This window comes from Ruditapes philippinarum, unplaced genomic scaffold (assembly GCF_026571515.1).
Source record: "Ruditapes philippinarum isolate M1 unplaced genomic scaffold, ASM2657151v2 ctg1780_1_1_1_1, whole genome shotgun sequence".
Taxonomy (NCBI): Eukaryota; Metazoa; Mollusca; class Bivalvia; order Venerida; family Veneridae; genus Ruditapes; species Ruditapes philippinarum.
In genome coordinates, this window is record NW_026857615.1 from 43,308 (window position 1) to 66,221 (window position 22,914).

General features: G+C 32.5%; 4 protein-coding genes across 4 annotated transcripts; all 4 read left to right on the plus strand.

Annotated features, from left to right (window-relative positions):
- The first annotated feature begins 416 nt into the window (after window positions 1–416).
- Window positions 417–3,060, plus strand: LOC132750348 (uncharacterized). Its single transcript, XM_060740314.1, has 4 exons — window positions 417–627; window positions 1,156–1,321; window positions 1,733–2,452; window positions 2,740–3,060. The coding sequence occupies exons 1-4, from the start codon at window positions 565–567 to the stop codon at window positions 2,916–2,918; spliced, it is 1,128 nt and encodes a 375-aa protein (XP_060596297.1). The 5' UTR covers window positions 417–564; the 3' UTR covers window positions 2,919–3,060.
- Window positions 3,061–5,498: 2,438 nt separating this feature from the next.
- LOC132750356 (uncharacterized) lies at window positions 5,499–9,842 on the plus strand. Its single transcript, XM_060740321.1, has 6 exons — window positions 5,499–5,640; window positions 6,016–6,081; window positions 6,634–6,793; window positions 7,463–8,158; window positions 8,421–8,638; window positions 8,847–9,842. The coding sequence occupies exons 1-6, from the start codon at window positions 5,569–5,571 to the stop codon at window positions 9,282–9,284; spliced, it is 1,650 nt and encodes a 549-aa protein (XP_060596304.1). The 5' UTR covers window positions 5,499–5,568; the 3' UTR covers window positions 9,285–9,842.
- A 2,702-nt stretch (window positions 9,843–12,544) lies between these two features.
- LOC132750351 (uncharacterized) lies at window positions 12,545–13,903 on the plus strand. The gene has a single exon (XM_060740317.1). It carries the CDS (start codon window positions 12,545–12,547, stop codon window positions 13,901–13,903), a length of 1,359 nt encoding a protein of 452 aa, XP_060596300.1.
- Window positions 13,904–21,059: 7,156 nt separating this feature from the next.
- On the plus strand, window positions 21,060–22,115 carry LOC132750352 (uncharacterized). Its single transcript, XM_060740318.1, has one exon. It carries the CDS (start codon window positions 21,060–21,062, stop codon window positions 22,113–22,115), a length of 1,056 nt encoding a protein of 351 aa, XP_060596301.1.
- Window positions 22,116–22,914: the final 799 nt, after the last annotated feature.

Below are 22,914 nucleotides of genomic sequence, written 5' to 3' on the forward strand. Positions count from 1 at the left end.
TCAAAATTCCATTTCATTTAGTTTCGGTTAGGGCACATGCATTTTATTTTGATTGCGGACCATATGCCGGCATATGCCGTTTTTCATGGTATGGCACTAACGTGTCATATTGAAGGTTCCATGATAACCGCCATATAAATATATCTGCGGATGTTTCTAAGTTCAAAGTTTCACCATTTTCGTGTTTAAATTTTAAATTTTGCTGACGCCGGTGATAGCGGGCGTGGACGGTGAATTGCATTTTCCAGTACCGTGCATGAACAGACCCAATCAAACTGCCTGAAACATTTTCAATATTGCCGCGTTGGGCTTTCTTTAGGGATTCTGTTTTTCCTAGTACAAGTCATCCTGGTGCATGTTCCTTTGGCACCGGTAAATAATTGTTTTATCTTACCTACTGATCAACATAAACACCAAATGAACATAATTTTATAATCTCAGATTTTACCTGCAGTGAGTTCTAAGATATCTAAAACACGCAGTAGTAAAGTGACCTGATGTTTGGAAACTATCTGGAAATTCACCTGTTATAAAAATATTGCTGGCATGTAGTGTAAAACAAACATGGATGCTAGAATTATTTTACTTACTGTTATGTGTACAGTTAAATGTACGTCAGGCCAGGGGGTAAGTATTTTTATAACCATTTTACAATGCATTTAATCTTCATTGCCATTTTTTAAAATAATTTTATAGGATTCAATAAAGTTTAAAATGATAAAAAAAACATTTTGATGAATGCATTACATTCAGTTTCAATTTTGTTTTCTAATATGTTTGCTATGTACATATGTAAAAATGTTTGTCTAGTGATAAATCGCTGTTCAATATTTGGCGATATTTAAATATTATCCTTTAGTTTTGAGCTAGTTTACACTGCTGCTTGTACGTGACCATTTTTAGCGTCCATTCTCAAGAAAAATTCTCATAGACTTTTTATGTTCCAAACCAATAATGAAGGTACCTAAAGAACTAGACTTCTGCCCCGCCACTCTGAACTTTCACTAAATATATCAAGTGCATGCGTTACAAATGAACAGAATAGGGGAAAAAACAACATGTGCTTGATCTTTATGCGATTGATTTACAATACATACGAATAGGACATCAATGTATTGAATGTCGCCTATATAATGGTCCTTCTTATATTCACAGCAACTCGGATTACACACTCAATCAGAGAATGGTTTCAACGACTTGTTCAGCGCTATTCGTCCGGTAACTTTACATGTCTCGAGTAATGATGGTAAAAACCAGGTGACGATAAAGTACAAGCTAAAGGTCAGCACGGTATCATTCTGGAATATAGAAACAACAGATGGTAATTGCAAATATCCACAGTAATATTCATTAAAGAGATTTTATGCCCCTCTAAGCCCATTAAAGGATATATAGTGAATGATTTTGTGAAAGTAAATATATGTTTACATTTTGCCATAGTTCCTTTCAATTATATAATATACTTAATGAACGATAAATAACTCATGTGAAAAAAGGAAATTTCTTTAAATATCCATCTGATTTACCTGTAAAATGAGTAGGGCGGTCTTTTATGTTATCCTGAAAAAAATCCAGTATCATCTATTGGTCAATTATGACAGTCAATCTTTTGAAATTGAGCATAGTATCACTATATCTTATAAAGAATTATTATGAAAACGAATGCGTGATTAATTTTGATTGAATCCATTGTTCATACCCATAATTTAGTTTTACTTCGATATATTTTCAGCATCCGATTTGACATATAGTCTGGGTAAATTATCAAGTGATGGGGAAATGAATGTGTCGTCAATAGAATTAAATGCACGCACAGATGAATCTGAATTAAACTTCCACATTTCTTCAAGCATTGGTGAAGTTGTCTTGGGGCTGAATTACACAGCGCTAAAAGAACAAGTTGTTGAAATTGAGATACCGGATATAGGTGTAAGGCCTATGGTGCCTCCAGTTTATAAGCCAATGGCGTCTGAGTCGGCGTGTACTGAACAGTTTATTTATGTGAAATTCGAAAGAGACGACGATGGTATAAACCTACGGTATGGCAGAGACGTCGAATTTATATTTGTTGACCCTTACCTTTATGAAGGATTATTACTCAAAGAAGGAGACTATGATTATGATCATTTTATACAGAAGACAAAACATTACTATGGCATGGAAATAGAATTAAAATCAGAATATATACAGAATGGGAGTGAAATACAGGCGAAATATGAAAGTTATAAACATTTTGGAGATGAAATAAATAAATACGTTAAGCAAGTGTCAAAGACTGTGTACTCAGTAATCAAGCCTCCTGTTCCTGTAGAATATGTTATGTTTCATAATGAACTGGGGATGTTTCAAGAAGCAAAGCAAACCATTGACATACCGAGAGAATTGGTAAACTGGGCAGTCACCTGTGCAGCATTTGGTGTTCCCAAAGCAAAGATAGAAATATCTGATCCAAGTAAGTTTTTGTAAAAGGTCATTTGTAGTTATTTAGTTTTTAAGGATAATTTGGCACTCAAAGTTAACGATGTAAGAATAGCAAATCAATCAACCAGAAAAATTACAATAAAAGTTTTTGATCTTAAAGTTCTTTGAACTGTTTGACATCAATCTGAGGGAAAACAAGCTAAGAATATATTTTGTTTTAAATGTATATTTCTATAGTGATTAGAGAATTGGAAATGCTATGATTAAGAATGGTATAAACAAAATAGTACTAACATTTTCTTCACTTTATTTTTTCAGGTGGTAACATTATGTCAGCAATAGAAGTAACGCCAGGTAATGGTATGACAACGCATGTCTTTGCACCATTGACAAATATTGCGCGGGACAAAATGGCGGGAGATTATAAGTGCGTGGCTAGAAGTGGTCTTGCAGTAATAGAACAAACAGTAACATTGAAAGCTACTTCAACACCTTAAAACTATTCCAGATAGTCTGAACGCTGAAATTAATTAATTTGAACGGACTCCTGTTAGGACCGATGTACATAACATCGGCAAACAGTTGAAAGGTGTTCTTTTACGAACTTGTAAATAATTGTTTAATAAATATACATATATCTTTAAAATTCCTTTGTACCTAATACCAAGTTGTCGAGAGACATATATGTAGAGTTCTTTGACGCCTGTAACTATTGCATCATGAACGAAAGTATAACCTGTCAGGTATTTTCACCATTTTTTCTTTGTAGACGCTATTATATTTAATATCATCATGGTTTTTGGCCATAGTCTATGTTTGTTTGTTTTCTGGATTTAAAACCAATTTAAGCACCTTTTCTGACATGGAATCTCCAAATAACGGATTTTTCTTTCTGAAAATTGTTATTGAAGTCCGGGAAAATACTCCTTCTTAATTTAAAAAAAATCTTAAACTATCATCTTCAAAATAGGCAATCTGACAATTTCATTCCTATTATGATATCATTCTTGAAATAAGACACGCTGATCTGGGACACTAACACATAGTTTATTTATTGGTAGCTTAATTTTTGTATTTTGATAATGACATCCCTTAATTTGCATGTGGATTGTCCAAAATTCAAATCAGGACTTTATTATAGGAAATCAGGTGCAGTGATATTAACTGAATATTCTGTATAATTAAATAGTTATAGATCTACAATAATTTAAAGAGGCCTACAGCTTTTATTCTTTTTGTTGGAAAAACAAGTCCGTGTTGTTTTAAACTTAGTAAGTTGTTTCAAACTAAGTAAGTAAGTAATTGTTTCTTGAAAAAGTACATCATATCACTGTAAAGGATTCTTCAACACAGCGTCACCAGAGCTATTTATAACGCGTGAGTTGATTCAAAAAATTTTGCCACAGGTCTGTGAATTTTTTATGCCTGAACTTGCAAAGAGAATATCGTAGTTTCCATATGTAAATTTGAAATGTGAAGCTTAAGAAAATGGGATTAAAATATCTGTCATCTTTTTCCGAATGCTATAAGCTCACACCTGTATTCAAAAACTGAAATCATCATGGCTATGTTATATTAAGATTTAACTGAATTTTAAGTAGTTTCTTTCTGTAATACAAACCAAGACTTCCAAATCTTTATAAATCTAGACATATTGATTATTTATTCTCTATGTAAAAGAATATTAATGGTGTTAGTAGTTTTAACAAAAATTTATGCACTTTAATATATAAAGAAAGAACAAATATTCGGTCCAAAAGAATGACTATGACACGCGGAAATCTCCCGGACATTTTTCTTTGGTTAGGGCTATGGGCCTTATATTGCTGTAAAGAAGACCTTCCGAACTGATGGAAAAACTAATCCGCAAAAACATAAGACAGACGGTGTTTTAACGACTGGCTCGAGAAAATTGAAGTTGCAAAAATGACCATGCTACGCAGAAGTCTCCCGGACACTTTGCTTGTTGTCGGGGCTTTGATCCGTATATCGCTGTAAAGAGGACCCTCTAAACTAACGTAAAAATATCAGACAATGCTGTTTTAAATGTTGACTCAAGAAAATTGAGTTTTGTACGAAAATATAAACACTTTATATACAGAAAGAAAGAACAAATCGCCGTTCAAAAACGAATACGCAGTTGAATCAGAAAAATGATTCTTAAACGATTGCACCGTAAAAATTGTATGTGTGTGCTTTTTTTTCGAAAATTCATACAGAAAGAACAAATCGCTGATTCATGGGTAAGGGCTTTGAGCCTTATATTACTGTAACATTTTTAAGTGCGCGAGTAGGCGAAATTTTATATTTCATTCCTTTTTTGTATAAATAACACATTTCGGTCAAATTTAGATGGTTAGATAATTTGTTTTTTTTTTTTTGGAACATTTTTGCCAGTCCTCGTATAAACATACACCTGCATGTTCTTGAAATATCCAGAAAATGAATACATGTTAACCTGGCATAGATAAAAAAGGCTGGCTGATAAGGAATTGGAGTTCACAAGTTAACATTTGAAGTGGTCTAATCAGGTAATAAGATTCTGAGGTTATCCTTTAGCTGTTAACATTAAGAACTAAAAAAGTAAAGAATTAATTCAATCAGTTCAGGCAATTTCACATTGCTTGCACAATGACTGTACGTTGGTAGGAACATATTTACAAATTACAACAATATGTACATGCACAGTAAATAAGGGAGTAGGATAGCCTCATTTTATTTCCAATAAGCAAGCTAGTAAACGAAATCGAAAAAAAAAACACATTCAAATTTGTCGTGTCTGTGTTTTTAAAATTTTGCATTCTTGTGTGTGTATGGGGGAGGGGGGCTGTGCCGGGTTGTGAGGCTTGATTTCGCAAAGACTTAATTCAATGCTAATATTAATTTTATCTCTAAGATTTTATTAGTTTAAACTGAATAAATAGACACCTATTTGTAATAATTACAAACCCCTATGTAATTTTCAAATTAAGAACCTTTTTTTCTCTTCTGACATTTTCCTGTTAAATGTATTTCAAAAGCATATGGTCCAAAATCGCGAATTTCCAGGTATAAATTCCCGCAGATGTAAACTCACCTATTTCTCTGAATCACATCGCGTGCTTAAAGATTATCTTCATAGAATGATTGAATATTCGCATTGCCAAGATGGAATGTAAAACATGCATTATTTATTTTTGCATACTATTTTTATCACATAATGGAAATTTTAACGCAGTTGTAAGTGTTTTTATAAGCTTTTATTTTTATTTGTGATTTATACATGTACATTGTATGTTTAGAAAAGATAAGTGATTAGTGATCGGATCATGGGTGATAACTTAATCTTACAATGCAGCAAATGCATGGACTTTTTTGCTCGTTAAAGGGTAAAAATGTTTGTACGGTTGTTTTGTATTATGTAGATGTTTAAAATAACAATAGTTCTATCAATAATCATAATACAATGAAAAGAAGATCATCAAAATCACAAAGTCCAAAGTTATTTTACATACACGTATGTATTATATGCAGTTTCACATTTTTGTACTTATATCTATATCATTCTGCAAAGCAATGGTGTTGTTTATCACATATGTTAAAGTGTTGTTTCAGACTGCAGAAACTACTGCCGAGGAAATCAAAGGAGAACAGCAGAAGGTTTATCGCTGGAGACAATATGTAAGTATGAACACATCTGCGGTTGTTTCAAAATTCAAAATTTCGCCATTTTCAAGTTTAAATGTTGAATTCTGCTTAAAATATGATAAACAAGATCAACAAGGAAAGGCGGAGTTAGGCGTTAAGACGGTGCTAGGGGGTGTGGACGGTAGTTTGCACTTGGCAGTACCGTGGACCCATGAGCAGGCCCAATCAAACCGAGCTTGCAATATTTTCAAAGTTTGCCATTTCGGACTTTCTTTAGGGTTATTTATATTTCTCTATTTTAACGGAATGGATATCAAATCCGTATTTCCTACCCGTCAATCTTTATGTGACTCATATGTATATATGTATTCAAGAAAGCTTAATGTAATTGATACATCTCTTGCTTCTTAGATATTTAACCATGTAATGCTTTACATTGTACACTGGATAATTTTATGTTTTAAGACCATAAATTCCATTGTTTACCCTTTCTTTCTAGCTTATACTTAATTACTGTTTGTTTAACTCAGAGAATTGTAAAATGATATTTAATATTATTATAACGATATAACAATATTTTGCCAGGACTATACAGGGACGGAAGAGATTGACATGACGTCATTAGAATCAGTGTTTTATCCTCTTATACTGACGTCAGAGTTACATGGAGATCACGTGGAGATAACGATGTCTTACACTGAAAGAATTACTTCGACACCGTTTTGGCAAATGAAGTTTGATGGAGGTAAACGGAACATCAATTACAAAGAAACAAATCGCTCGAGAAACTGACGCATGGTGTAAAAGAAATTTGTCTGGTTTCAAGTTTTCTTTTTATTTTGTAAAGGGACCGCTGACGTCAGTCTAATCAGATCCACATTTAGTATTATGATTATTTACAATTAAGGCGCCATTTAAAAAATAAAAAAAATGGCACCTGATGATATTCATGCGACCAGTCCAGACCATGATCAGCCGGCGTTTTCATGCCGCCTGACCATCATCTGTACTATACGATAGTCAGTACATAGATGTAAAATCTTAAAAATGAAGAATGAATTTGTCCAGGTTATAATTGGACAAATTCATTGAAGATGTTAAGCTAAGTAACCGTTCAGTCTTTAGCTTATCAACAATGTTACATATTTCAATGTTAATTTTGTCTGATTACTCATTCCATTTTGTTATTTGCGATTAATTTCTGTAGAACACTTTATACAAATATTTGATGCTACATCTTTATCAGATACAATGCTGATTATTGACTTTTTATGATGATTGTAACAGAAATAATAACAATTTTAATAGTATTATTTTGTAATATCCGCATCTTTTTTTTATTTAATTTTAAAGATATATCGTGGGCTGTATTTGCAGTATTTCAACAATTTTTAATGTCGCAATTTATTTTCAGTATCTTATACAATTACTCAAGGAAACGTTGTCAGAAGTGGTAAACGTGTATCAACGACAATAGATCTGCCCGTTTCCTGGAAAAATTATCAATTTCTTGCGTTTAGTTTATCTTCCGATATGGGAATATACTATATTGAGCTCAATTATGACGCCTTAAGTGAGCGTTCTGTCGATATGAGTGTTCCGCGCATGGGAATGAAAATGGTGTTGTCAAAAACATTCAAAAATGAAGAATTTCCTGTCAAATTAGAGAGAGATTCGTCTGTTAACGAAACTTGCTTCACATTTTTAGTCTGTAAAGCTTTACTTAGGACTGTTGACAAAGCAAAGGAAGCGGTTGAAAGGTTGCACGGCTTTGGAGTGTACACGAAAAATAAAACAGATCAACAGCAGGTGAATGTCTTTGGTATCATGGATGACTATCTCGACTACGACTCAGAAGTGGTTGTGTTTTCTTATTGTTCAATTGATGATATGGTACCTCCCCGTTGGTACCACACATTAGGAGTGTTCAAAGACATCAAATTAGTTGCGTACACAAGAAGGAATAGCGAGAAGAACGTAGATATGAAATTTGTTGAGGGGCTTTATGGAGAAGAAGATACAATGAGTGTTGATGATAACTTTGCTCACAGAGCAATTAGCTGCGAGGTATTTGGTTACCCTAAACCGGTAGTGTCTATCGAAGACAAATGTAAGCTGATCATTTTAAGGCATAAACAATTATATAAATATTGTAACAGAGTATTTTATATTATCATATAATTTTAACTCCAATCGTATGAACTTAACTTAGCCCAAATTGAAGTATCCATACTATTTATTTATCGTATTCTTAGTCTTCATTTCAATAAGAAACAAAGTGTATATTAATTTTTGTACATTGTTTCGTACGTCATTTGGCTGAATTTGCTCGCAGTCTAATCTTTTACGCATCATTATATTAATTCATTTAGATGGAAGGTCTATTCCAACTGTAAAACTGAAACAGGCCTCCAGCATGAGTAGTCATGTTATTTCCAGCCTTGAAGGGATACAACTAGATGAGGCTGTTGGCAAGTACAAATGTATAGCCACCTCTGGAAACAGAACAATTAGCAAGACAATTGATGTGAAAAAGATGATTAGACCAGAGATACTAATGGCGGAAGTTGTTGTTAACAACACTGAAGAGGTGAGGTTGATAAGATAAACGAGTCGAGCTTAATGATATTTTTTATGTTTAGATATCGTTATGAACGAATTTTATTTATAAAATACCAATAAACAGAAAATTTTTGTTACTCCATTTGTTAAAAAATGTGGGTTCAATTATTGCTGTAATTAGTAACATCGCCGATATCCAAATGCGTATTACTAGTTCACGATGTATATGTTTTCAGATCATTGCATTTTGTGTAGCAAGAGGACAGCCGGCGCCTAAAGTAAGTTTTTCAGTAAATTTTGCAAGTTATACTAAGATAGAGAAACGACCGCTGCTAGAGGTAGAAAGTACCATTCAACACTCTACAGTTTCTAGATATTCACAGAAAGGCGGTCTAAGTGTTGACAAATGGTTTGAATACAAGGCTGAGAGATGTCCAAAGCCAGAATATTTCTCGCAAACGTCAGTTCAGGAACATCATGACGTCACAAAGACTATGATAGCAGTGAAACCTCTACCATACCTTTCCAGACACCAAGTTCGTGTTCTATATTGTACTGCAGAAGGGTATGACAACGTATATTCTACAACTAAGGTGACCTCAAAAGTCTTTAGTAAAATGAAGATGTTTATGAAAGCGGCGAAAGCAGTATCATTCATGCACGTGTTTGGCTAGAACGATATGATGTTTTAGTACAAGATTACTAGATGTATTTATTCAAAATTAAAGAAATTACTTTGGGACTCTAATATAATGACACTTTATTATATGCAAATAGTTAAATGATGTATGTATGTGTTTAATTAGTAATTCAATTGCCTATGAACGCTAGGTGTTTGATTTTACAAATATCCTCTTTTCATTTTAATTCCAGATAATGATTTGATATTCACTACTTTAGAGAAAGACCAGTCCGCACTTCCATGCATCACTTGTAAAACATCACTTTATTAACGGTGTAAGTTCCAAATTCAACGCAACTGTCTTGCCAGAAGCCAAGTTATGTAAAAAATATCTATTATAGTTTTCTTTTCCTATATTATTTCAGGCTGTTACTGCATCGTGTTCTGTAAATATAAAACATCTTGGATTGTTAAAAAAAACACACACACAAAACATATTTTAGTTTTTTCTTAATTTTGATAAAATTACATAGTTTAATTATTGATAATATATAAACATGCTTGCCTTTGTTTACACGAAATAGGAATTGTTACATAAAGATGAAATATTTATGATATGTTGTCATATCTTGTAACTGTTACAGTCTGAGAGTTCGTGGAAAATATTATATATCAAAAGAATACGTAACACTTAAAAAAGGAATTCTTTATTTTGTGTATTATTTCCTACCCCGTGAATTCTCCACGCTGCTTTCTATCTTGTGTAATAGATAACGAAAACGTAACCAGGTAGTGCATATTTGAAATGCCATTAATTCTATGGGTTTATAAAGAAATAAAGATATAATTTGAACAATCTAAGACCGTTCTTTAATTGATACAAAAACTTTTTATCAATGTTACACAATTTCAAAAACATTTTTTTAAATACTTAAATAAAGTGTGTTGTATGTGCCAGGAAAGAAAAATTAGACTAGATAACAGAATTTTCTTTAACGTTTTCCATGGTGAAGGATAATGAAAGCTGAAACAAAATAATGGAAGAGGACATTGGGGTTATGTGCTCCTAAAGTGTTTTTACTCCTTTAGGTTATTTTAAAGAGCAGATAACTCAAAACTGAATATACCGATACATTATTTCATTTCAAAATATATTTGGCAATTATCTTTCAGTCATTATGCAAAGTTTTAAACAAATCCAATTGAACATACATTTTTGTTAAGATTCATTGAGTAAACCTAATGCAATTTTCTGGAAGAACATGTCTATCATTTTGCATAAACATCTATACAATAAGCTTAATAGCATAGAATTTCAGCAAAGTTTGCTCCATTGCAAGATATAAAGTAACTGATTCGAACTGAGATACCAAATTTGGTGTTGCTTGCTACAGCTTTCTGGTTATTTGGTCTTTAAAATGGCTTTAAATAAGAACTTACTTTTAGGGTCAGATAAAACAAAAAAAGTTTGGTGACACCCATTTTGTCTATAAATTTGTTTCAATTATGATTCTTTTGAATCCTGAAAAGGTTAAGAAAATTCTGTTCACTACTTTACATTTTCCCTTTAAAGGAGAAAATATATAAAAATGCTTTATTAGAGTGATCTCTGAACTGAAAAAGTCGAAAAGATGCAGTTGGTGTTTCCGTTAGATCTGTGAAGAAGGAAGCTTTTCGTTAACTATTTCATTTGGCCTACCATTGACATACAAAAGAAGGTTAAATCACCGAACAATCAATAATTCCGCCGTGATATAAAATTAGCCAACATTTAATTTCAGTCGCAAAATAATTAAAAAAGAATAAATGCAATTATTTTTAACATACTTTTGCATAGTTAGTTTTGATAACAATTATATTTGATATGTAACTTTGTTGTAGATTTTTTATTTTACTCTATTATGCATTTTTATTAAAAAAAAACAAGCAGCATTCGACCGGCACAAATATATTTTTATTATTTCTATATATTTTACGACATAATTGTATTTATATTTATTACCACTTATAGCCTAAGAGAATCAATATTGAATGGTAAAGCTGGGTACTGAATAATTTTCATTCAGAGAGATTAAGGAAATTCATCGGTTGAGAAATTACTGTTCTACATGATAAATTCGATGAATTGGTTTTGAATAAAAAAAAAAGAACAACATGTATAATATGATCACGAAACAGTTCATTTAGTTTGAATTACATTTTGAATTTATATTTTCCTCTATCCACACGATTTCGATATTTCTATTCAACTACATCGTCCATTCAATTTGGTGGCAAAAAAGCTAATAATAATATACAAATAAACATTAATCTGAATAAGCATGTGTAAAGCTCTTGTAGTGCTCAATGTGTCATACTACCTGATATCTATAGGTTGAAATATCTTTTTTTAAATACTTACAAATATGTTTAATGTCATCAATAAGTGTTGATAAAATGCAGATAATTATATTCAAAGTGTTTACCGCGTACATGTGTTCATTCAAATTTTTATATAAGCAAAAGTCTTAAGCGTACTTAAGAGTGGATATAATAACGATGGAACATACTGTATGTTACGCTCACTTCGCAGCTCACTGAATACACTCACGCTAAGAAACTGAGCGATAGTGAAATATTCGACCGATGCGCAGGAGAGTAACTTTATGTAAGTGCAAAACGAAGAATATCATGTATACGGTTGAAGAGATAATACTGTAATGTCTAAAGACCTTTCAGTTTAACAGGACCATAACGAAGTGCTCTGACTGTCATTCATATTTTATAAATGAAATAAATAAATAAATAAATAAATAAATAAATAAATAAATGAATAAATGAATAAATAAATAAATAAATAAGAAAATATTTAAAAAAGGTCGAAAAGTTATGCTTAGTGTTTTTGTAACTATGATATAATTTTGACCTGTGAAAGAAGACTCATTTAAAAGACTTATCCGTTCATTATTTTTTGGCCTACCAATGACATTCTAAGCAATTAACAGTTTCGCCGTTATGCATAATATTATATTTTACCACATAGGGAATATTTGAAAGACCTGAGCACCTAATTTATTTCATGCAGAGACGGAGGATTAAGTTTGGTTGAGAAATCATTGTTCTGCACTGTGATTTCGATGATCTTTTTGAAGAAAAAAAAGCTTCCATTGCTAAAATATTTTTTTTTAATTTTAAAGCGTGTGAACCGTGCAATTCAGTGTGTCACTTGGACAAAGATTTGCCAAATGATCTGTTTATGTTTAGACATTGTTATGGACGAATTTTATTTATAAATTACCAATGAGCAGAGAAAGTTGCAAGAGACATGTAAAGATGTCATCAACAAGGGATGTTCAATTTCAGATGAAAATATGCAAAGTGTTAACTGCTTATGTGGTCATACAAATGTTTATATTAGCAATAGACTTAAGGGTGGAGAAAAGCAATGGAGCAAATGTAAATATGAAAACAAGGAATATCACGTATACGGTTGAAATACCAAACAATTGCAGCACGGTTATAAGACAAATTAGTTCATCCAGTCAAAAACGAAGTGCTCAAAATGCAAGTCATATCTATTGCAATGGTCGATACAAAATTTACAATAACTATTTTGTGGTTCTTTCTAAAGTTATCGTAGATCCCAGCAAGTGCACCGGAAAACGAAAAGGAGGCGAAGATGTAAGTGAAGTGTTAAATCAAACCGAAAGTGATGAATACTGTATCGCAGAACCAGGATTTTTTAAAATGTCATGTGAACAGAAACCTTACCATCTATTTTTAAATAAAGGGCATTTTAGACAATGGGATGCATCTCTTGAAATCGTAAATGAAAGCACATTAGTGAATTACACAGAACAGGATGTTACTTTTGCAATTGTCCGACGAGATTATGCCAACTTGTATTGGGTTATAGTTGATCTCTATGATATATATCACGTGGCACATTTGCTAAATCTTGATATCAAACGTATTGAAATATTGATTGTGGATGCTCACCCAAGCACGCCACTTGATCAACTTTGGTTACAACTATTTCCAAAAGTAACAAGAGTAAGCCATCTTACTCACAAAGTGTTGTGCGGCAACCTAGTGTGGGGTATGCGTGGTTTAGACAGTCCACTTGTGAAATATAAACCTACAGAGAAACTTTTCTTACAGGAATTTAGATATTTTGTTTTATCACAGATAAAGCATTCATCAAAACTTCAAGAACTTAATTGTAAGAACATAACAATTACAATAGTTTTCAGAAGAGATTATGTCGCTCATGCGCGGAATCCATCTGGCAGAGTAAACCGTAAAATGTCAAACGACCTTCAACTTTTACAAAGTATTTCTAATATATTTAGAGGTCATAACGTAAAAGGTGTTCAATTAGACATTTTACCTGTTGAGGAACAAATTCATCTGGCTGCTCAAACAGATATTCTTGTAGGAATGCACGGAGCAGGACTCTCTCATAGTGTATTTTTACCTAGTCATGCGGCATTAGTCGAACTTTTTCCATTGGATTTTCAGACATTTAGTCATTTTCAGTTTATAGCGAAATGGAGAAATTTAACATATGCAATGTGGAAAAATAGAAACAGCGGACGAGAAAAGGACAAAGATTCTACAACAGTTGACATTCCAAGTATACGTTCAATAATTGATAAAGTCTATAGCAAGATGTGTAAGGGTGAGAATTGATAACGCTTTCATTCTGATTTTAATTTATATGAAAAAAAATATCAATGGTTTCATGATTATGAATAATTAAATATGTTAAATTACCTGGTCCTCAGTTTTGGCTTTTATTAAACTTTTATTCTGAGTTCTGTCTCGAATCATGCGTTTTATAACGATAAGTGTAAATTCTGCGTCAGTTTCTGACCAATCAAATACGTTGAACTGGACAGTTTTCTTTTAACATCTGGATCTTTTGACTCCTTTTCTATACGATTCTCAAGAAATGATAGTAACCATCTGTTCAACATAGAAATTGTAAGTCAAATATGAAAAACATGTTTTAAATCATAATTATAGTCTTTATTTCAATTTTAAAAGAAACATATTTGCAACGCCGTTGGTTTATTTTGTCGTTGACCTAAATTCGCCACCCCTGTGTTAACAAAATGAGCTCAAATCATCATTTATGAAAATAACTTTTTTAATCTAAAAAAACATAATTGTGAATTTATTATATAATAGTTTCAACGGTATATATTGTTTAATATGCAAATGTAATGTTCGGACAAGGTCGATCTGTGTTACCATTTTAAATGATTTAAAAGTTAGCAGTAATTCGCTAAGCAAAATCAATTGACGCATCCAAGAGGAACAAAAAGCAGTCACAGACTCCAAACAGAAGGAATTATTATAGAAAGAGGATAATTCATATGAAATATATATCAAAGGGCGGCAATGCCACTAGAGTACAAAGTTTGTATATGGGCTCTGACTCAGCTAAAGTGTTTTTATGTACTGTGATACGTTATGTTAACTTTAGAAGTTACAACTCAGCTAAGGTATTTGACAAGTTTTTGTGGTGTGATGATGATTCGAATATTAATTATCAAAAATGAAAATTTGTACACGGATTTGTCTAAAATGTCTATTTTTTAGTTATGTGATGATAAATATTTTTATTTGTTTCATATATTTACATGACAATAAATGGAATGCTCAAAAAGAGTACTTCAAAGGTGTAACACTAAAAGAACTGGCGTTTGATCAAGATGTTAAACTCGAGAAAACTTGGATATTTACTTCGTATGGTATCAAAGTAATGAATCAGATAAATGTGTCGAAATTTGATCACCCTCTTCTTGCAAAAATGAAAACTGAAAAACAAGCATATTGTAATGGAAGTCTTATATCTTACAATAGATACTGTGTTATTTTACGACAAGTGATAATAAACATATAAACCATTCTTCATCTTTTAGTAAAGGCGGGGAGAATATAAGTGAGGTAATTTCACAAAAAGAACAAGATGAGCTCATCAAAACAAAACCAGGATTTTTTCAAATGCATTGTGATACAAAACCAAATAAGACATTTTTCAACAAGGTTTGTCATTTAAAGAATTGGGCTTATTCGTTAGAAATTACAAGTAAGGTACAGTCAGCAACTATAACAGAAGATCTTCTTACGATTGCTATTGTACGGTATGACTACGCCAATTTATACTGGGTCATGGTAGATGTCTATAATATATTCTTTATTACATCGATTCTAGAAATGAATCCAGAAAACATTCACATTTTGATTGTAGACGCACATCCAATCTCGATTGTTGACAAAATATGGACCTTGTTATTTCCAAAAGTCACCAGAATTGGCCATTACGGATCGAACGACACAATCATGTTTAAGACACTTCTATGGGGATTGCGCAGGGGAGAAAGTCCACTTCTGAAAAAAGGAAATTTTAGATCGTTTCCTTTTCTGGAAGAATTTAGAAATTTGGTTTTATTAAAGACATCTGATCATCGAATAACACATCCTATCAATTGTTATAACTTGACAATAACAATAGTCTTACGAAGGGATTATGTTGCACATCCAAGAAATCTATCTGGAAAAGTAGGTCGCAAAATAGCAAATGAAATAAAAGTATTGAATAAAGTTTCGATAGCATTCAGAAATCACAGTGTTAGAGGCATTCAACTTGATAATTATACCGTTGATGAATAGATTCGACTTACTTCGCAAACAGACATTCTTGTTGGCATGCACGGGGCAGGACTGTCGCACGTGTTGTTTATTCCCAAACATGCGTCACTGATTGAATTATTTCCAAGTACTTATTCAACCATCAGTCACTTCGAGTTTATAGCTAGATGGCGAAGAATAAATTATTTCAAATGGAAAAATTCAGACCGAAAAATGGAAGTGGATAAATACACAACTAAAGTTGATGTTAAGGTTGTGACTGATTTATTAATGCAAGCACACAAAAAAATGTGCTCATAAATAGAATAACACAGAGAACTCTGCTTAGAGCATTGTCTTATATGTAATATTCTTTCCCCCCTACAATCATTAACTTTTAAACAATAATAATAATGGTATAAGACTGTTTCCCATTTGAGTTTTTTCTTTTGAGACAAAAGTATCTGCTGCTGTGTTTTAAGTGATTGAAGTGGTCAGGATAAGGTCGTCACTGAACAGTATAGTGTATTGAAATTAATGAGTTGCTTAACATACTGCTGGATAAGTTGACATTGACAACTCTCTGTTTTACCATCTAAAAGGTCAATTATGTACTTTATAATCATCCCAAAGAATTAATATTTTGATCTATAATCAAAGGCATGTACGTTTTTGATAATGCCGAATAAAAATGACGATGAAACGGGTGAATAGTTTGCACGCTACTATTGTATTTATTTTAGCAAAAGGTGATAGATAGGTGATTGCAAGATAAAAGTGGTTTCAATAAATATTAAAATCACTCCACGAATAATTTATTAATTATAATGCACTTGAGAAAAATTATAGAAATGGTTGACATATTATAATTAGTTACGTACTATTAAAGATGGTTATGGTATCATTAAGAGTGTTTTCATGTGTTGACAAGGGAGCTTAGTATATAAGTTGATATATTTGAATCTACCACTTCTCTAGCGTGTACAGAAGTTATTAGTTCCTTGCGAAAGTGAAGACACTTAGAACTGGTAAACTGCTTGACAGCCTGCCCAGCCGAAGCGGTGGCTGAACTGTGCTCTGGTAAAATCAATTTGGCTTACTGCCGTGATCCGGAGAGCAAACTACCAACACCATCACATCATTGAATTTCTGTTGTTCAGATTTATCTCACTTTAAATGTTTATTGACGTATCAAGCACATTACATGTAGATACATCTTTATGAAATTAACATAAAACTTTAGACGGATTACAATGCGTTAAAAACATTACCCGAAAAAAAAGAGAGAAGACATTTAAGGCAAATGTACGACAAATGTACACATTTTTTCGTGGTCTATTCTATGAAATGCATAATTTAAGTTTCCTAATGTGCGTATTCTATGCTTAATGAGGGTGCCTCCGCCCTTTCAGGCACTGAAAGTACGGATCCCTAATTCTTTTTAATTGATTTTCAAATCAATTGGTCGAGTGTTTATGGTCGTTGCCTTCGAACGACTTGCTTCTCACCTCTGTAAGTTTGAATCCTGTAAGAGCTTCGGATTCTTTCATTTTAGATAATTATCTTTTGTGTGAGAAAGTTATCCAGCTAGCTTACGGAACGTCGTTTGATCAACACCGGTGCCGTCTCCCTCCACCAGTTTAGCTGGAACGTCGCCATATGACTTTTACAACCAAAACAAACAAACAAACAATAACTAAAACAGCCGTTACTATCATTTATTATTTCTTTAGCAAATTGTATTCAACATTAATCTTTAAAATATCGTTTATAGACATATGTTACGTTTTACTTTCCGCATGTAGCATTCGAACAATACAAATTTCTGCATACATCATCTGATTGAATGAGTCCCCAGATTAAATGTACATTATTTTTTACTTAATCTATATATCTTTTCGCAATATGTGGCCAGCCACAAATCATTTTTTACATTCTTTCTTGTTTCTTTGAATGCAACATTGCGGATGCTTCCTTAGAACGAATCGATATTACGTGCAGTTCAATGTGTCATTAGACACAGATTTGCCAAATGATCTTTTTATGTTTATACATGAATGAATTTTATTTATAAAATACCAATAACAGTGTGGCAATACCACGTGACTATGACGTCATTTTCGGCATCATTTCCAAGACAAATATTGCTCGATTCGGAAAAGAAAATAGCCGTAAATATTTTATTTCTGTACCAATTTCTTTGGGATATGCACCAGTCTACGGGGAAAAATATAAGCTTTCCACAGAATGTTGGATCTTTGTCAGTTTATAAGCCGTTTTATCAAACACTTTGCATAACCTTGGAAGTTGCTTGTATTAGAGCGGGCTTCAGTTGCAAGCTATTTCGTTTTCTGGCGTTATTTGGTCTATGCCATGATTAAAAAGTTAGGTTTACATCAACCGGGGGTACGGAAGGCAAAATCCTACCTTAATATGTTTATATGTTCATTATTTATGGCGTAAATCTTGCCTTTTTCTTCAATTGTCAATTCTGGCACCAGTTCCAAGTCGAAAAAAAAAGACTACAGTTTAAAGCAGATTTTATAATCCGTTGCAAATGCAAAGAAACATGCCTTCCGTTCTCTTTCTATAATTATGTTAACCATGAAACACATTTTATTTACTATACAATTTACATAAACACAAATGAATATTTAAATGATTTATACTCGCTGCGCTATAAGTGATTTTAAAAGTCGTAAAATTGTTGTCTGTATTTGTAAAGAAATTGATTTGCTCTTTTCACGGTATCTATTAGTGTCATGTGTAGCAATACTAAACGTGGAATATTCAAAATTGAGAGAAAACAGAAACCCTAAATATCGCCCAAAACGGCAAAATTGAAAATGTTGCAGGCTCGGTTTGACTTAGCTAGCCTGTCCAATGAACGTGCACATTCAGGATCACTTCCATTTGTATGCTGTGAAAAGCGTTACGCCTCAACGCGGCAATTTTAAAGTCAAAGGTTATTCTTTTGTAAAGAGTTATTTCATATATATACTTGGTAAAGAACCTGTATGATAGATTCAGCTTTTTAAACACAGTGGCACTCGTTGATAAAAAATATTTTTACATCCTGGTTTCATACCCACGGTAACCGTTTTTCGTGAACTGGATATAACTTCGTTCACTTAAGAACACTAAACACTTTTTATTTTATTATTGAATTTATTTCTGTTGATAAACTGCATATCTGACAAATTAAGTTAATTATATCAGTCAACCCAGCTTTATCAGAGAGGTCACCAATACACATTGTAAAGAGAGGAAGGGGTTTGAAAACATTTAAATAGAGTAGAATGTTTTAACAATAATGTCTCTATCAACTGAATAAAAACGATAGGGCTATTTGGGACTATTTCTTATCGATGTGGTCATTGGCTGTAAATGCGTGGATTATTGCACGCGGCATGACCTGCAGATGTCCTCAACAGGATTTTTGTAGCATTTTAAGATTTAAAAAAAAGGACCTCATATTAAAATCTAACATATGATAAACATAATGCATATGCCAAATAAGTGAATTATCTGATATGTAAATAAAGAAGTAAGTCATTTGACAGTTGATAGATAAAAATTGAATATACTCTTCAAATGTAATCGTAATTTTACTAAGCTTATGTAATCTATCAATTATTCAATGGACGCATCAGTGTCATATGGACCCCAGTCATAGATCTTGCCATGTTGCTATTACAGATGTTAATGTAAATATTTATATAATTATTGATAATCATTGTTATTTCCGTCTTTTTAAATGTTTTGTTTCAAGAAATTTGACTGTGATCGATGACTGTTAGTTTGTAAAATCATTTATCTGTTTACTATTTTCTACTTTGTTTACTCCACATGGCGGCCATTCTCGTTCTTTATTGGCGACTCATGGCTATTTTGGGCCTTTTTGATAAATAGAGAATCATAAGTAATGCAACTAAGTAACAATACTATCAGGTTTACACGGCAAAGTTCCAAGTTATATGTAATGATATTTAAAAATTTAAAATTGTTCTGCACAAAGAACAAAATCTGACTGATGATGAAAGTGCTTATAGTTTAATAAGCATAAAATGTCAACGTCATGTTAATGCGCGTGACAATTAGATTCATGACTTTAATTCCGATACATGATACATGTGCATAGTACTTCAAATTGTGATTTCGTTTATCAAACTCTATAGAAATTTATTATACGGTAATTCCAGAAAAAATATAGTATATTCCTTTTAAAAGTCTCTCTTTTGAGGACAGAAGAACATATTCGTCACTTTCACGAGTGTGACCAGTGTTTGTCAGTTACTCTTTACAAAAAATAGACTGAAAAGTTACCTTAAGCTTTACAACACTCGCGTTAAAGTGTAACCCTTTACGTAGCATACAAAAGTGTTTTTTTTTATTTTAACTCTTTCGCTCACTGAGAACACATATATTTCTTATCAATTTCGCCAGTGTGAAATAGAATAAAACATATTTTACTACATCATGTACATAGGATAAGATGAGCAATACTTTAAACATCTTCAAAACGAAACCAAAATATTATTTTTCGATAGGAAGGACTAAATCTATGTGTTTTGACGTGCACTATTGCGATACAAGTAAGTGTCATTTGCTTTAAGGAACAATCAGTTTTTTCACAATTTCTCTGTGAAAGATCAACAATAAAAAAACTAACTTGTAGAAAGAGATCGGTAGGCATGTTGCTTCGCATTTGCAACGGATTATAAAATCTGCTTTAAACTGTAGTCTTTTTTTTCGACTTGGAACTGGTGCCAGAATTGACAATTGAAGAAAAAAGTAATATTTATGTCATTCATAATAAAAATATGAACATATTTAGGTAGAGTTTTGCCTTCCGTACTCCCGGTTGATGTAAACCTGACTTTTTAATCATGGCATAGACCAAATAACGCCAGAAAACGAAATAGCTTGCAACTGAAGCCCGCTCTAATACAAGCAACTTCCAAGGTTATGCAAAGTGTTTGATAAAACGGCTTATAAACTGACAAAGATCCAACATTCTGTGGAAAGCTTATATTTTCCCCCGTAGACTGGTGCATATCCCAAAGAAATTGGTACAGAAATAAAATATTTACGGCTATTTTCTTTTCCGAATCGAGCAATATTTGTCTTGGAAATGATGCCGAAAATGACGTCATAGTCACGTGGTATTGCCACACTGAATAAGCAGAGAAAGTTGAGACATGTAAAGATGTCATCAACAAGGGATGTTCAAATTCAGATGAAAATATGCAAAGTGTTAACTGCTTATGTGGTCATACAAATGTTTATATTAGCAATAGACTTAAGGGTGGAGAAAAGCAATGGAGCAAATGTAAATATGAAAACAAGGAATATCACGTATACGGTTGAAATACCAAACAATTGCAGCACGGTTATAAGACAAATTAGTTCATCCAGTCAAAAACGAAGTGCTCAAAATGCATGTCATATCTATTGCAATAGTCGATACAAAATTTACAATAACTATTTTGTGGTTCTTTCTAAAGTTATCGTAGATCCCAGCAAGTGCACCGGAAAACGAAAAGGAGGCGAAGATGTAAGTGAAGTTTTAAATCAAACCGAAAGTGATGAATACTGTATCGCAAAACCAGGATTTTTTAAAATGTCATGTGAACAGAAACCTTACCATCTATTTTTAAATAAAGGGCATTTTAGACAATGGGATGCATCTCTTGAAATCGTAAATGAAAGCACATTAGTGAATTACACAGAACAGGATGTTACTTTTGCAATTGTCCGACGAGGTTATGCCAACTTGTATCGGGTTATAGTTGATCTCTATGATATATATCACGTGGCACATTTGCTAAATCTTGATATCAAACGTATTGAAATATTGATTGTGGATGCTCACCCAAGCACGCCACTTGATCAACTTTGGTTACAACTATTTCCAAAAGTAACAAGAGTAAGCCATCTTACTCACAAAGTGTTGTGCGGCAACCTAGTGTGGGGTATGCGTGGTTTAGACAGTCCACTTGTGAAATATAAACCTACAGAGAAACTTTTCTTACAGGAATTTAGATATTTCGTTTTATCACAGATTAAGCATTCATCAAAACGTCAAGAACTTAATTGTAAGAACATAACAATTACAATAGTTTTCAGAAGAGATTATGTCGCTCATGCGCGGAATCCATCTGGCAGAGTAAACCGTAAAATGTCAAACGACCTTCAACTTTTACAAAGTATTTCTAATTTTAGTACTATGCACATGTATCATGTATCGGAATTAAAGTCATGAATTAATTGTTTAGAGGTCATAATGTAAAAGGTGTTCAATTAGACAATTTACCTGTTGAGGAACAAATTCATCTGGCTTCTCAAACATATATTCTTGTAGGAATGCACGGAGCAGGACTCTCTCATAGTGTATTTTTACCTAGTCACGCGGCATTAGTCGAACTCTTTCCATTTGATTTTCAGACATTTAGTCATTTTCAGTTTATAGCGAAATGGAGAAACTTAACATATGCAATGTGGAAAAATAGAAACAGCGGACGAGAAAAGGACAAAGATTCTACAACAGTTGACATTGCCAGTATACGTTCAATATTTGATAAAGTCTATAGCAAGATGTGTATGATTAAAAATTGATTAACGCTTTTATTCTGATATGATTTTATATAAAAAATATCAATGCTTTCATGATTATGAATAAAGCCTGTGATATAAAACCTTGCCTAACATATAGAGGAAATGAATCAATCGAAACTTCTTATAATTGAGACAGATTGTCGTAAGCAAAAATTGGTTAGATATATTAAATTATCTGGTCCTCATTTTTGGCCTTTATAAAACGTTTTTTCCCCTGTTCTGTCTCAAATCACGGTTTTTTTTTTAATGATAAGTGTACATTCTGCGTCAGTTTCTTAATTACCAATCAAATATGTTGAACTGGAAGTTTTTTCTTTAAAATCTCGGTCTTTGGACACGTTTTTTACGTGTTTCAAGAAATGATAGTAACTATCAGTTCAACATAAATCATATAAGTCAAGTATGAAAAAGCAACTTCTAAATTATAGTCTATATTTCAATCATAT

Excerpts from the sequence above, each read along its gene's own strand:
- LOC132750348 (XM_060740314.1), top strand. The coding sequence starts at position 565 with ATGGATGCTAGAATTATTTTACTTACTGTTATGTGTACAGTTAAATGT. Across the intron at positions 628-1,155 it reads AATGTACGTCAGGCCAGGGG|CAACTCGGATTACACACTCA; the intron begins GTAAGTATTTTT and ends TTATATTCACAG. Across the intron at positions 1,322-1,732 it reads GAATATAGAAACAACAGATG|CATCCGATTTGACATATAGT; the intron begins GTAATTGCAAAT and ends ATATATTTTCAG.
- LOC132750356 (XM_060740321.1), top strand. The coding sequence starts at position 5,569 with ATGGAATGTAAAACATGCATTATTTATTTTTGCATACTATTTTTATCA. Across the intron at positions 6,082-6,633 it reads TTTATCGCTGGAGACAATAT|GACTATACAGGGACGGAAGA; the intron begins GTAAGTATGAAC and ends ATATTTTGCCAG. Across the intron at positions 8,159-8,420 it reads AGTGTCTATCGAAGACAAAT|ATGGAAGGTCTATTCCAACT; the intron begins GTAAGCTGATCA and ends TAATTCATTTAG.
- LOC132750351 (XM_060740317.1), top strand. The coding sequence starts at position 12,545 with ATGTCATCAACAAGGGATGTTCAATTTCAGATGAAAATATGCAAAGTG.
- LOC132750352 (XM_060740318.1), top strand. The coding sequence starts at position 21,060 with ATGTCATCAACAAGGGATGTTCAAATTCAGATGAAAATATGCAAAGTG.